Source organism: Balaenoptera physalus, assembly GCF_965194825.1.
Source record: "Balaenoptera physalus genome assembly, chromosome: 2".
NCBI lineage: Eukaryota > Metazoa > Chordata > Mammalia > Artiodactyla > Balaenopteridae > Balaenoptera > Balaenoptera physalus.
The window spans coordinates 86,980,602-86,994,538 of NC_138883.1; the positions used below are offsets into that span (position 1 = coordinate 86,980,602).

Sequence of the window (13,937 nt, forward strand, 5' to 3'; positions counted from 1 at the left end):
ATCAACATTTCACCTAATTGTGTTAGTATCCATTGATGATCCTTAATTACTTTATTAGGAGTGTCAAGTGGTGATTTTCTAATTCTATCAATTCTGTATTTATTAGCTGGCATATTTTCTGTAAAGAAGAGCTTTCTCTCTTCAACTTGGGGCATTTGATTACATTAAACTGCAGTTCTTACTGAAAAGGAAGGATAAGTGTTTATTTCCCTTTAATTAGTTTTCAGAAGAAAGAGTTGGTGAAAAGTATTCATCAATAGTGACAGATGATTATTATTTTATTTTATTTGTGTTCTCTTTTTTGTAAGATTCATTATGAGCTTGTAGATGTTTACATGTTCAGTGCACTTTAATCAATTACAATAAATTATTCTTTTTAATGTTAAAATATTCCAATTATGGTCAGTGGGAGCCTCTTCAGGCTTGATTGCTTCCTTGCTTCTGTTACAACATGCCTCAGGATCACCTTGTGCTTTCCTTGCCCTAGATCATGCATCCTCAATAAAACTGGTTCTTGGTGAAAGTGAAAAAACTTAGATATTCCACTGGTTTGTGGTCCATCAAATGGCTACAATACATAAACAGACATAAAGTATATCGGTGGTATTAAAATTCCAGGTGGCGGGGAGTGATTGGAGGAAAAAAGTCTAAAAAGGCTCTGTAGGAGGGGGTGTGATTTTAGTAAAGAAAACAAACAAAAAAAAGGTTAAAAAACATGAGCCTAGACCAGGAATCCAACCATGGAATCCTGGTTGCTTTTAGTGGGGAATGATATGTAGAGACCAAAATCTAGGTGCCAAGGGAGCTCATTGATACTCTTTCTAATAAATATTAGAAAAAGCATTAAAAAATGGAATTCATATTGATATTTTCAATTCAAATTTAACATTACAGCACTTTAAAACTCTTCTGAATTTATATTTGTATCTAATTTATCTTACTTTGAGAATTCTTATTCCTAACAACAGAAACACAATTACTTATTTGCATTACTCTATTATATGTGTGTGTGTGCCTATGACATATATGTTTCAAAATAGTATCAATATCACTACTAACAATTAAACCACTGAATGAGGATTAAAATTGTTATATTTCTTTTTGTTCCACTAAAGGATTTACAGTCAAAGTACAGTATTCCAAAGTTATTTGAAAAATTATTTTCCCTGTGTGATTATGTTACTATTTTGATATAAAGTTAGGGTAATTTCTTTCCATTTTTTTTTTCCAATTTTAGGATTTGCTTCTTTTGATTTAGTCTTATATTTTGAAAAACATTTACAGGTTCACAAGTCAAAGGTTTATAAAAAGGCATATTCAGAGGAAGTTGCTTTTTCTTCATGCCCTTCAGCCCCGTTCCTATTGCTCTCCAGTGGTAAACATTTTTATTAGTTTCTGGTCTTTACTTTTATCATTTCTTTTTGAAAATATGTATATTTTCCCCTTATTTCCCCTCCTTATAGAATAGGTAACATACTATCAACACTATTCTGCACCTTTTTTTTTCCACTTAACAATATATCCTGGAGATAACTTCATATCAAAACGCATAGACCTTCCTCATTAGTTTTAACAGATGCATAGTACTCATTTGAGTGGACATACCACTGTTTATTCAACCACTCTTGTACTGAAGAACTTTGGGGTTGTTTCCAAAAATAATAAATAAACAACATAAATTATGTCACAATAACTGTATACAAATGTTGTTTCAACTTTGTGTACAGTAGCTTCAGAATAGATTCCTAAAATTGTATTATTAGATAAGAGAGTAACTGTATCTGTAATTCTCTGAGATATTACAAAATTTACCTTCATAGGGGTTGTACCATTTTGCACTCCCACCAACAGTGTATGGAATTGCCTCTCTCGTTATAGACTTGTCAAGAGAATGTGTTGGGCTTCCCTGGTGGCGCAGTGGTTGAGAATCTGCCTGCTAATGCAGGGGACACAGGTTCGAGCCCTGGTCTGGGAAGATCCCACATGCCGCGGAGCAGCTGAGCCCGTGAGCCACAATTACTGAGCCTGCGCGTCTGGAGCCTGTGCTCCGCAACAAGAGAGGCCACGATAGTGAGAGGCCCGCGCACCGTGATGAAGAGTGGCCCCCACTTGCCACAACTAGAGAAAGCCCTCGCACAGAAACGAAGACCCAACACAGCCAAAAATAAATAAATAAAATTTAAAATGTTTAAAAAAAAAAAAAAAAGAGAATGTGTTATCAAACTTTTGGATTTTTTACAATCTAATAGGTGAGATACAATATCTCAGTGTCGTTTTATTTATTTATTTTTAAATTTTTAAAAGATTTTATTTATTTATTTATTTTTGGCTGTGTTGGGTCTTCACTGCTGCACGCGGGTTTTCTCCAGTTGCGGCAAGCAGGGGCTACTCTTCATGGTGGTGTGCGGGCTTCTCGTTGTGGTGACTTCTCTTGTTGCGGAGCACGGGCTTCAGTAGTTGTGGCACGCGGGTTCAGTAGTTGTGGTTCGTGGGGTCTAGAGCACAGGCTCAGTGGTGGCACATGGGCTTAGGTGCTCCGTGGCATGTGGGATCTTCCAGGACCAGAGATCAAACCCGTGTCCCCTGCATTGGCAGGCGGATTCTTAACCACTGCGCCACCAGGGAAGTCCCTCAGTGTGGTTTTAATTTGCATATATCTTATGATCGAGGTTGAGCATCATTTCACATGTGTAACAGCCACCTGTATTTCTTTCTTTGTAAACTATCCTTTTTCAAAAGTCACACTTTTGGTCTTTTCCTTTCTGATATGTAAAAGTTCTCTTTATTTTAGGATGATTAAGCCTATATGTGATATAAATTGCAGAAAAAATTTTTCTTTGCTTATGATGTTGCTATTGGTTTTGCAACATATAAAAAAATGTTTATATGGCTTAGTTTATCAATCTTTTCCTATTGCTTCCCAAATTTGAGTTTGAGTCAGAATTAGGTTCTCCTTACTTTCAGGTGATAAAGGAATTTATCACCATCACCCCTGCTTACTTTTAGTACTTGCATGGTTTATTTTTTTTAATTATTATTACTGAAGGGAAAGCCATGTAACATAAAGCTAACCATCTTAAAGTGTATAATACTGTGGCATTTAGCACATCAACAATGTTGTGCAACTGCCACCTTATCTAGTTCCAAAACATTTTCATCACCCCAAAAGAAAACCCCATATCCATTAAGAAGTCACTCCTCATTCTACCCTACCTTCAACCCCTGGAAACCACCAATTTGCTTTCTGTCTCTATTCTAGTTCTTTCATATAAATGGAATCATACAATATGTGACTTTTTCTGTCTGGTTTCTTTCACTTGCCATGTTTTTGAGGTTCATCCATATTGCAACATATATCAGTACTTCATTCATTTTTATAGTTCAGTAACATTCTATTGTATGTATATACCACATTTTGTTTACCCATTCATGTACATTTCAGTTGTTTCCACCTTTTGACTATTGTGAATAGTGTCACCATAAACTTTTGTGTGTAAATATTTGTTAGAGTACCTGTTGTCATTTCTTTTGAATATATACCTGGGAGTGGAATTGCTGGGTCAGATAGTAACTCTATATTTAGCTTTTTGAGGAATTGTCAAACTGTTTTCCACCGGGGCTGTACCATTTTACATTTCCCCCAGCAATGTACAAAAATTCTAATTTGTTCATGCCATTACCAACACTTTTCTGCTTGCTCTTTCTCTCTCTTTTTAAATTATAGCCATTGTAGTGGGTGTGAAGTGGTACCTCACTGTGGCTTTGATTTGCATATCCCTAATGGTTACTGAGGGTGAGCATGATTTCATGTGCTTCTTGGTTATTTGTATATCTTCTTTGAAGAAGTGTCTATTTAAGTCCTTTGCTCACTTTTAAGTAGGGTTGTTTGTCTTTTTGTTGTTGAATTGTTGTATTATGGACCTTTATCAGATATATGATTTGCAAATATTTTCTCTCTTTCTATAGGCTGTCTTTTCACTTTCTTTCATGTTCTTTGATGCACAAAAAGTTTAAATTTTGGTGAAGTCCAATTTATCTATTTTTTTCCCTTTTGTTGCTTGTGCTTTCGGTCTAAGAATCCATTAGCCAACTCTTAAGGTCATGAAGATTTATCTTATGTCTTGTAAGAGTTGTACAGTTTTAGCTCTTATATTCAGGCCATTGATCCATTTTGAGTTAACTTTTGTACATGGTATGAGGTGGGGGGGTCCATCTTCATTCTTTTGCATGTGGGTATCCAGTTGTTCTAGCACCATTTATTGAAGAGACAATTCTTTCCCCATTAAATGGTCTTAGCAACATTGTTGAAAATCAACTGGCCATGGAAGTATGGGTTTAGTTTTGGACTCTTGGTTCTATTCCATTGGTCTATATCTTTATCCTTATGGCAATCCCACACTGTTTGGATTACTGTAGCTTTGTAGTAAGTTTTAAAATCAGAAGATGTGAGTCCTCCAACTTTTTCTTTTTCAAGATTATTTTGACTATTCAGGTCCCCTTGCAATCCCATATAAACTTGAGGGTCAGCTTTTCCATTTCTGCAAAAAAGTGCATTGGAATTCCAATAGGGATTGCATTTAATCCAGAGATTTCTTTGGGGAGTACTGTCATCCTAAAAATGTTATGTCTTCTACATGAACATGGGATGTCTTACCATTTATTTAGGTCTTTTAAAATTTATTTCAGCAATGTTTTACAATTTTCAGTGTACAAGTCTTTAAACTTCTTGGTTAAATTTGCTCCCAGGTATTTTATTCTTTTGGATGCTATAATAAATGATATTGTTTTCTTAATTTCCTCTTTGGATTGTTCATTGCTGGTGTATAGAAACACAACTGATTTTTGTGAGTTGATCTTTTACCCTGTAACACTGCTGAATTTGTTCATTAGTTCTGGTAGTTCTTTTGAGGTTTCTTTTCCATTTTCTCTATATAGGATTATGTCCTCTGTGAATAGCGACAGTTTTACTTCTTCCTTTCCGATTTAGGTCCTTTTTTTTTTTTTTTTTTTTTTTTTGCCTAACTGTTCTCCCTAAAACTTCCAGTACAATAGCAGTGGTGAAAGTGGGCATCCTTGTCTTGCTCCTGATCTTACGGGGAAAACTTTCAGTCTTTCACCACTGAGTATGATTTGTGCTGTGTTTTTTTTGGTTTTGGTTTTGTTTTTTAATATTTATTTATTTATTTGGCTACGCTGGGTCTTAGTTGCAGCACACAGGCTCTTCGCTGCCTCGTGTGGGATCTTTGATGTGGCATGTGGGATCTTTGCTTGTAGCATTTGGGCTCCTTTAGTTGTGGCATGCAGACTCCTCTAGTTGCGGTATGTGGGATCCCTGACCAGGGATCGAAGCCTGGCCCCTTGCATTGTCAGCATGGAGTCTTAACCACTGGACCACCAGGGAAGTCCCTAGGGGTTGTTTATAAACGTCCTTTATAGTGTTGAGGAAGTTCCTTTCTGTTCCTAGCTCAGTGAGTGTTGGGTTTTGCCAAATGCTTTTCCACACCAATTGACATGATTGGTTTTATTCTCTCTTTATTCTATTAATGTAGTGTATTACATTGACATATTTTCTTACGTTGAATTGCCCTTGCATTCCTGAGATAAATCTCACTTGATCATGGTGTATTATAATTCTTTTAATGTGTACTGTTGGATTTGGTTTGCTAATATTTTGTGGAGAATTTTTGCCTCTCTACTCATAGGGGAAATTGGTCTGTAGTTTTCTTTTCTTTTCTTTTAAAATTTATTTATTTATTTATTTATTTATTTATTTATTTATTTATTTATTTATGGCTGTGTTGGGTCTTCATTGCTGCACGGGCTTTCTCTAGCTGCGGCAAGCAGGGGCTACTCTTCGTTGTGGTGCACGGGCTTCTCATTGCAGTGGCTTCTCTTGTTGTGGAGCATGGGCTCTAGGCATGCAGGCTTCAGTAGTTGTGGTGTGCAGGCTTCAGTAGCTGTGGCTCATGACGTTCAGTAGTTGTGGCTCACGGGCTTAGCTGCTCCGCAACTTAGTTGCACGTGGGAATCTTCCCAGACCAGGGCTCGAACCTATGTCCCCTGCATTGGCAGGCAGATTCTTAACCACTGCACCACCAGGGAAGCCCTGTAGTTTTCTTTTCTTAGGGTGTCTTTGTCTGGCTTTGGTATCAGGGTAATGCTGACTTCACAGGAAGTGTTTCCTCCTCTCATATTTTTTGGAAGAGTGTGAGTAGGAGTGGGGCTAATTATTCTTAAATGTTTGGTAGAATTCACCAGTGAAGCCATCTGGTCTTGGACTTTTCTTTGTTGAGAAATTTCTGCTACTGATTCAGTCTTTTTCCTTGTTATAGGTATGTTCAGATTTTCTATTTCTTCTTGAGTCGGTTTTTAGAGTTTGTTTCTAGGAATTGTCCTTTTCATATATGTTATCTAATTTGTTGGCATACAATTTGTTCATGGTACTCTCTTACAATCCTTTTTATTTCTGTAAGGTCAGTAGCAATGATTGAATTGATGGCAATTAGCTTCAATAACATACAAAAACTCTGTTCCTATAAAGCTCAGTCCCCACCTTGTTATTGTCACAAATTATAATATATCTTTGTACATTGTGTGCCCATTAAAACAGACATAATGATTGGTTTATTCATTTGCGTGTTGTCACATATGAAACAAAAAGACAAAAAGGGGAGCTACAAACCAAAAATACAATAATGCTAGCTCTTATATTTACCAGTGTAGTTACTTTTACCAGAGTTCTTTATTTTTTTTCTTCTTTCTTTCATTTTTTTTGAGTTCTTTATTTTTTGATATGGCTTCAATTTTCTGTTTAGTGTCATTTTAGCCTAAAAGCCTCCTTTTAGCATTTCTTGTAGGGCAGATCTACTACTGACAAAATCCCTCAGCTTAAAGATGTTACTGGAAAACTACTAGAGCTAAACAATGAACTTGGTAAAGTAGCAGGATACAAAATTAATGCACAGAAATCTCTTGCATTCCTATACACTAATGATGAAAAATCTGAAAGTGAAATTAAGAAAACACTCCCATTTACCATTGCAACAAAAAGAATAAAATACCTAGGAATAAACCTACCTAAGGAGACAAAAGACCTGTATGCAGAAAACTATAAGACAATGATAGAATAAATTAAAGATGATACAAATAGATGGAGAGATATATCATGTTCTTGGATTGGAAGCATCAACATTGTGAAAATGACTATACTACCCAAAGCAATCTACAGATTCAATGCAATCGCTATCAAACTACCACTGGCATTTTTCACAGAACTAGAACAAAAAATTTCACAATTTGTATGGAAACACAAAAGACCCCAAATAACCAAAGCAATCTTGAGAAGGAATAACAGAGCTGGAGGAATCAGGCTCCCTGACTTCAGACTATACTACAAAGCTACAGTAATCAAGACAGTATGGTACTGGCACAAAAACAGAAATATAGATCAATGGAACAGGATAGAAAGCCCAGAGATAAACCCATGCACATATGGTCACCCTATCTTTGATAAAGGAGGCAAGAATATACAGTGGAGAAAAGACAGCCTCTTCAATAAGTGGTGCTGGGAAAACTGGACAGCTACATGTAAAAGAATGAAATTAGAACACTCCCTAACACCATATACAAAAATAAACTCAAAATGGAGTAAAGACCTAAATGTAAGGCCAGACACTATCGAACTCTTGGAGGAAAACATAGGCAGAACACTCTATGACATAAATCACAGCAAGATCCTTTTTTGACCCATCTCCTAGAGAAATGGAAATAAAAACAAAAATAAACAAATGGGACCTAATGAAACTTAAAAGCTTTTGCACAGCAAAGGAAACCATAAACAAGACGAAAAGACAACCCTCAGAATGGGAGAAAATGTTTGCAAATGAAGCAACTGACAAAGGATTAATCTCCAAAATTTACAAGCAGCTCATGCAGCTCAATATCAAAAAAACAAAGAACCCAATCTAAAACTGGGCAGAAGACCTAAATAGACATTTCTCCAAAGAAGATATACAGATTGCCAACAAACACATGAAAGAATGCTCAACATCAGTAATCATTAGAGAAATGCAAATCAAAACTACAATGAGATATCATCTCACACACCAGTCAGAATGGCCATCATCAAAAAATCTACAAACAATAAATGCTGGAGAGGGTGTGGAGAATAGGGAACCCTCCTGCACTGTTGGTGGGAATGTAAATTGATACAGCCACTATGGAGAACAGTATGGAGGTTCCTTAAAAAACTAAAAATAGAACTATCATATGACCCAGCAATCCCACTACTGGGCATATACCCTATGAAAACCATAATTCAAAAAGAGACATGTACCACAATGTTCATTGCAGCTCTATTTACAATAGCCAGGACATGGAAGCAACCTAAGTGTCCATCAACAGATGAATGGATAAAGAAGATATGGCACATATATATAATGGAATATTACTCAGCCATAAAAAGAAACAAAATTGAGTTATTTGTAGTGAGGTGGATGGACCTAGAGACTGCCATACAGAGTGAAGTAAGTCAGAAAGAAAAAAACAAATACCACATGCTAACACATACATATGGAATCTAAAAAAAAAAAAAAGTGGTCATGAAGAACCTAGGGGCAAGATGGGAATAAAGACGCAGACCTACTAGAGAATGGACTTGAGGACACGGGGAGGGGGAAGGGTAAGCTGGGACAAAGTGAGAGAGTGGCATGGACATATATACACTACCAAATGTAAAATAGATAGCTAGTGGGAAGCAGCCACATAGCACAGGGAGATCAGCTCGGTGCTTTATGACCACCTAGAGGGGTGGGATAGGGAGGGTGGGAGGGAGGGAGTCACAAGAGGGAAGAGATATGGGAATATATGTATATGTATAACTGATTCACTTTGTTATAAAGCAGAAACTAACACACCATTGTAAAGCAATTATACTCCAATAAAGATGTTTTTTTTAAAAAATCCCTCAGCTTTTGTTTATTTGGGAATGTCTTAATTTTTCCTTCATTTTTGAACGGTTTCGACAGATATAGAATTCTTGGTTGACGTTTTTTTCTTTTAGCACTTTAAATATGTCACCCCACTACTTTCTGGCCTCTATGGTTTCTGATGAGTGACTTGTTAATCTATTAAATATCCCTTGTATGTGACAAGCTGCTTTTCTCTTGCTACTTTCAACATTTTCTCTGTCTTTTGACAATTTGATTACAATGTGTCTCAATGTAGATCTCTTTGCATTTATCCTTCTTGAAGTTTGAACTATTTGGACACATAGATTTGTGTCTTTATCAAATTTGAGAAGTTTTCAGCTATTTTTTCTTCAAAATTTTTTTCTGCCTCTTTCTCTCTCTCTTCTCTTTCTGGGATTTCCATTATACATACAGTGGTATGTTTTATGGTGTCCCACAAGTATCTTTGGCTCTGTTCACTTTTCTTCATTCTTTTTTATTTCTTCTCAGACTGGATACCTTCAACTGACCTATCTTTTTTTTTTTTTGGCTGGAACAATAATTTTATTATAACATGTTTATACATCTGCAGGTAAAAGAAAAAAGTTTTTACCCTCCATAAAGCAGAATGGCTTACCCCCACCCCCACCCCACCCACATCACTTGATTATGGTTATGGTTCAACAGATGCATTTTTCAAAGGATCATTTACTCATTAAGCCTCAAAGGAATTCTGTAGCCATTCCTGGTTACTTAATAAATTCAAAATTTGTAAATGTATATTTCTTCTCTCTTTTGTTATGCTTTTACTATTCCATACTTCAAACTTACCCTTTCCCATACTGTCTGAATTAGTGAGGTCCTGCTAAACACCTAGTAAATGGCCACACATAACACAGACATGCAGAGAAGAAAAACATACACAATGTAGAGGTTTAAAAATTAAACAAATTAAAAAGCTAAACAATGGAAATACTATGCACCGATTTCAAAGTGTCCTCTGAGGAGGCCTGGATTCACAGACAGCCTAGGAATAGGCTGGAAGTACAGTGGACCATTGAAACAGGGCAGCACTGTGTTCATCTGTTTTGTATACTGGCCAACTGGAGGAGGTATCTTTTGAAGAAAGGGTTCCTCAGTAAAACAGTTTGAAAACCATCTCTGTGCAAACTTCAAAAAGCTATGTATGGGCTTCCCTGGTGGCGCAGTGGTTGAGAATCTGCCTGCCAATGCAGGGGACACGGGTTTGAGCCCTGGTCTGGGAGGATCCCACATGCTGTGGAGCAACTAGGCCCGTGAGCCACAACTACTGAGCCTGCGCGTCTGGAGCCTGTGCTCCGCAACAAGAGAGGCCACGATAGTGAGAGGCCCGCGCACCGCGATGAAGAGTGGCCCCCACTCGCCGCAACTGGAGAAAGCCCTCGCACAGAAACGAAGACCCAACACAGCCAAAAATAAATAAATAAGTAAATAAAACTAAAAAAAAAAAAAAAAAAAAAAAAAGCTACGTATGTCAGCCTACGTATAGCTGCCAGCCCTTGTCTGCAGTCCTGTAGTAGGGATAGTTTTTCGTGATGTACAAATAAATTCCATTTAGGGTGAGTTGTTTATCAGGAGCCATCCTAAGTGCTTGTATGATTAATTGTGCATAGGAATAAGGTGGCTTTGAATCATCCATTCGGCTGTCTCCACCTGAAGCTTCCTTCTTATTTTCTGGCTGTGAGTTGTCGGCCATTAAATTGAGGTCAGATGGTACCACACGGCCCATTTTGTACCCTGAAGACCCTGCTCCCCGGGGGGCTGGATGGACAGGAGTTCGCAGCACTGATGGTTCCTGTGGGGGAGGGGAGGGGGCTGATGAGCTGGGCCATGGTGTCTGGAATGTTGATGGTCAGCAGAGAGATGTGAGCCTGCACGGGATTCACCAGGGCGCTTCCTGTTTCTCCCTCTTCTTGCTGGACAGGGCAGTGAACGTGAGTGATCTTGACGTTTGTGCTCGGGAACCTGAACGTGTACACGCGCAGCAGCTGCAGCGGCGGCACCCTGAGCCTTTGGAACACGCCGTCCACGCACATGCCATTCCTGCCGAGGCAGCGCAAGTAGAAGTCGCCGCCCACGTCGGCCCGGGCTGCCCCGACGGCTCCGGGGCCGCCCCGCTATGGCCACCGCCGCCCGGGGGCGTGAAGAGCTCGAGGTGGCGCCGCGAGATGAAGCTCGAGCGGCCCAGGCTCACGTCCACCGAGCCCTGCGACGAGTTTCGCCCGATGGTCACCGAGCGCTTCTTCATCACGTACTCAAACTCACGGCCCTCGAGGCGCTCCATTGCCCAGCCGCCCGGCGGGAACCCGCCGCCCCCGGTGCCGCCGCCGCTCGCGGGGGGCCCACCCGCGCCCAGCAGTGCCGCGGCCGCTGCCATGGGCCTGCGAGGGCCCAGGCCGCCTTCCAACGCCGCCACTGAGCTGAGGGCCGAGCGAGGACGAGGGCTGAGAGAGGCCGCCGGCCGGCGAGCGACGAGCGGTGGCGAGGGGCGGGACACGCGCAGCGCGCCGGCGCCAGGCCGTGAGTGACGGCGGCGCCCGCCTTGACCTATATTTAAGTTTGCTGATTTTTAATTCTGCCTGCTCAAACCTTCTAAGAAATCCTCCAGTAGATTTTTCATTTCTGTTGTTATGTTTTTCAGCCCCAGAATTTCTGTTTGGTTCCTTTTAATATATATATATATATATATTTTTTTTTTAATAAATTTATTTATTTTTGGCTGCATTGGGTCTTCCTTGCTGTGCCCGGGCTTTCTCTAGTTGCAGTGAGCAGGGGCTACTCTTCGTTGTGGTGCGCAGGCTTCTCATCGCGGTGGCTTCTATTGTTGTGGAGCACAGGGCTCTAAGTGTGTGGGCTTCAGTAGTTGCAGCACACGGGCTCAGTAGTTGTGGCACGCGGGCTCAGCAGTTGTGGCACACGGGCTCAGTAGTTGTGGCTTGCAGGCTGTAGAGTGCAGGCTCAGTTGTGGCGCACAGGCTTAGTTGCTCTGTGGCATGTGGGATCTTCCCGGACCAGGGATCGAATCCGTGTCCCCTGCATTGGCAGGTGGATTCTTAACCACTGTGCCACCAGGGAAGTCCCCCAACTCCATTTTTTTTTTTTTTTTGAGATGATCACATGGTTTTTATTTTTCAGTTTGTTGATATGGTGTATCACATTGATTGATTTGCATATATTGAAGAATCCTTGCATCCCTGGGATAAATCCCACTTGATCATGGTGTATGATCCTTTTAATGTGTTGTTGGATTCTGTTTGCTAGTATTTTGTTGAGGATTTTTGCATTTATATTCATCAGTGATATTGGTCTGTAATTTTCTTTTGTGTAGTATCTTTTGTCTGGTTTTGGTATCAGGGTGATGGTGGCCTCATAGAATGAGTTTGGGAGTGTTCCTTCCTCTGCAATTTTTTTGGAAGAGTTTGAGAAGGATGGGTGTTAGCTCTTCTCTAAATGTTTGATAGAATTCACCTGTGAAGCCATCTGGTCCTGGGCTTTTGTTTGTTGGAAGATTTTTAATCACAGTTTCAATTTCATTACTTGTGATTGGTCTGTTCATATCTTCTATTTCTTCCTGGTTCAGTCTTGGAAGGTTATACCTTTCTAAGAATTTGTCCATTTCTTCCAGGTTGTCCATTTTATTGGCATAGAGTTGCTTGTAGTAGTCTCTAAGGATGCTTTGTATTTCTGCGGTGTCTGTTGTAACTTCTCCTTTTTCATTTCTAATTTTATTGATTTGAGTCCTCTCCCTCTTTTTCTTGATGAGTCTGGCTAAAGGTTTATCAATTTTGTTTATCTTCTCAAAGAACCAGCTTTTAGTTTTATTGATCTTTGCTATTGTTTTCTTTGTTTCATTTATTTCTGCTCTGATCTTTATGATTTCTTTCCTTCTACTAACTTTCCAACTCCATTTCTTAAAGGCTGTCTTTCCCCTAGTATTTTGAAACGCTAACTTCAACTATTTCTGGATTTTCTACTTTGTTTGCTTGGTCTCTGTTTATTCATGTACCAATACTACACTGTTTTTATTATAGAAGTTTTATAAAATGTTTTAAAATCTGGTAGGGCCAGCATGACTTCATTGCTCTTCTTTTCAAGATTTCCTTGGCTATTCTTGCTTGTTTTTTTTTTTTTAATGACAACTTCAAAATCAATTTGTCTGACTTTAGAAAAACAGTACTATTCTTACTGAGATCACATTAAATTTATAAGTTAACTTTGGAAGGAGTGATAGTTCTATGCTTTTGAGTTAACCTATGCAATTAAACATTTTTTCAAGTCTACTTTTTGAGAGTGCCTATCTTTTTAATTTATTACTCATGTTCTAGGAAGCATGGGAGTGGGGGCAGAGATAGTGGTACAAGATAAGAGTGTTCTCCATACCTGCAGATGCCTGTGCTTGGGCATCAGTGTGGCGCTGGCAGACTCTACTCAAGAATTCACTCACTTGACGCAGGGAAAGGGCATTATGCAGTGTTTCCAGGGGGTAAATGGTAGGCACCATGGAGCACCCTTCAAATCCTGTTAGAAAAGAGATGGGCAAAGTCAGTGTTATTCCTGCTGGATATACCCCAACTGGCCAAGGAAGCATGGAGGGTCCCTGAGAACCATCAGGAGTGTCTGTGGCTTTTGGAGTGTGGGGTATCCAAGATTCTCAGGAGAGGGAACTCTTTAGAGCCCCTACAGGAGTCTATTTCTGTCACCTCCAGATTTCCTAAAAAGTCTTCCTGCTAAGGCCTCTGGGTGAATCAAATCACCTCTTATCCTACCTATGGAAAGCCTGCAATATTCCATGGAAAAATCAACAGAATCCCAATAGGGTAAGCACCTACACTCCTCTTGTACTTTCTGGGGGAAATAAAACAAAAGGTCCAGAGGTAAGGGGTGAAATTGTAGGTCTAAATGAGAGGTAGGGAGGTCATGGAGCCGGGAAAAAACAGCAGATTTCAGGGA

At 39.4% G+C, this 13,937-nt stretch overlaps 1 protein-coding gene and 1 pseudogene across 2 annotated transcripts in view; both read right to left on the minus strand.

Annotated features, from left to right (window-relative positions):
* Positions 1–13,937, minus strand: part of PPIP5K1 (diphosphoinositol pentakisphosphate kinase 1) — a 50,942-nt gene that overhangs the window by 10,010 nt on the left and 26,995 nt on the right. Inside the window, 1 exon segment of the mRNA XM_082450072.1 lies at positions 13,368–13,505. Within this exon segment, the coding sequence (XP_082306198.1) occupies positions 13,368–13,505 (138 nt within the window).
* Positions 9,484–13,361, minus strand: LOC309655185 (forkhead box protein K2 pseudogene; annotated as a pseudogene). The gene has a single exon. The product of its transcript is annotated as a forkhead box protein K2 pseudogene (transcript).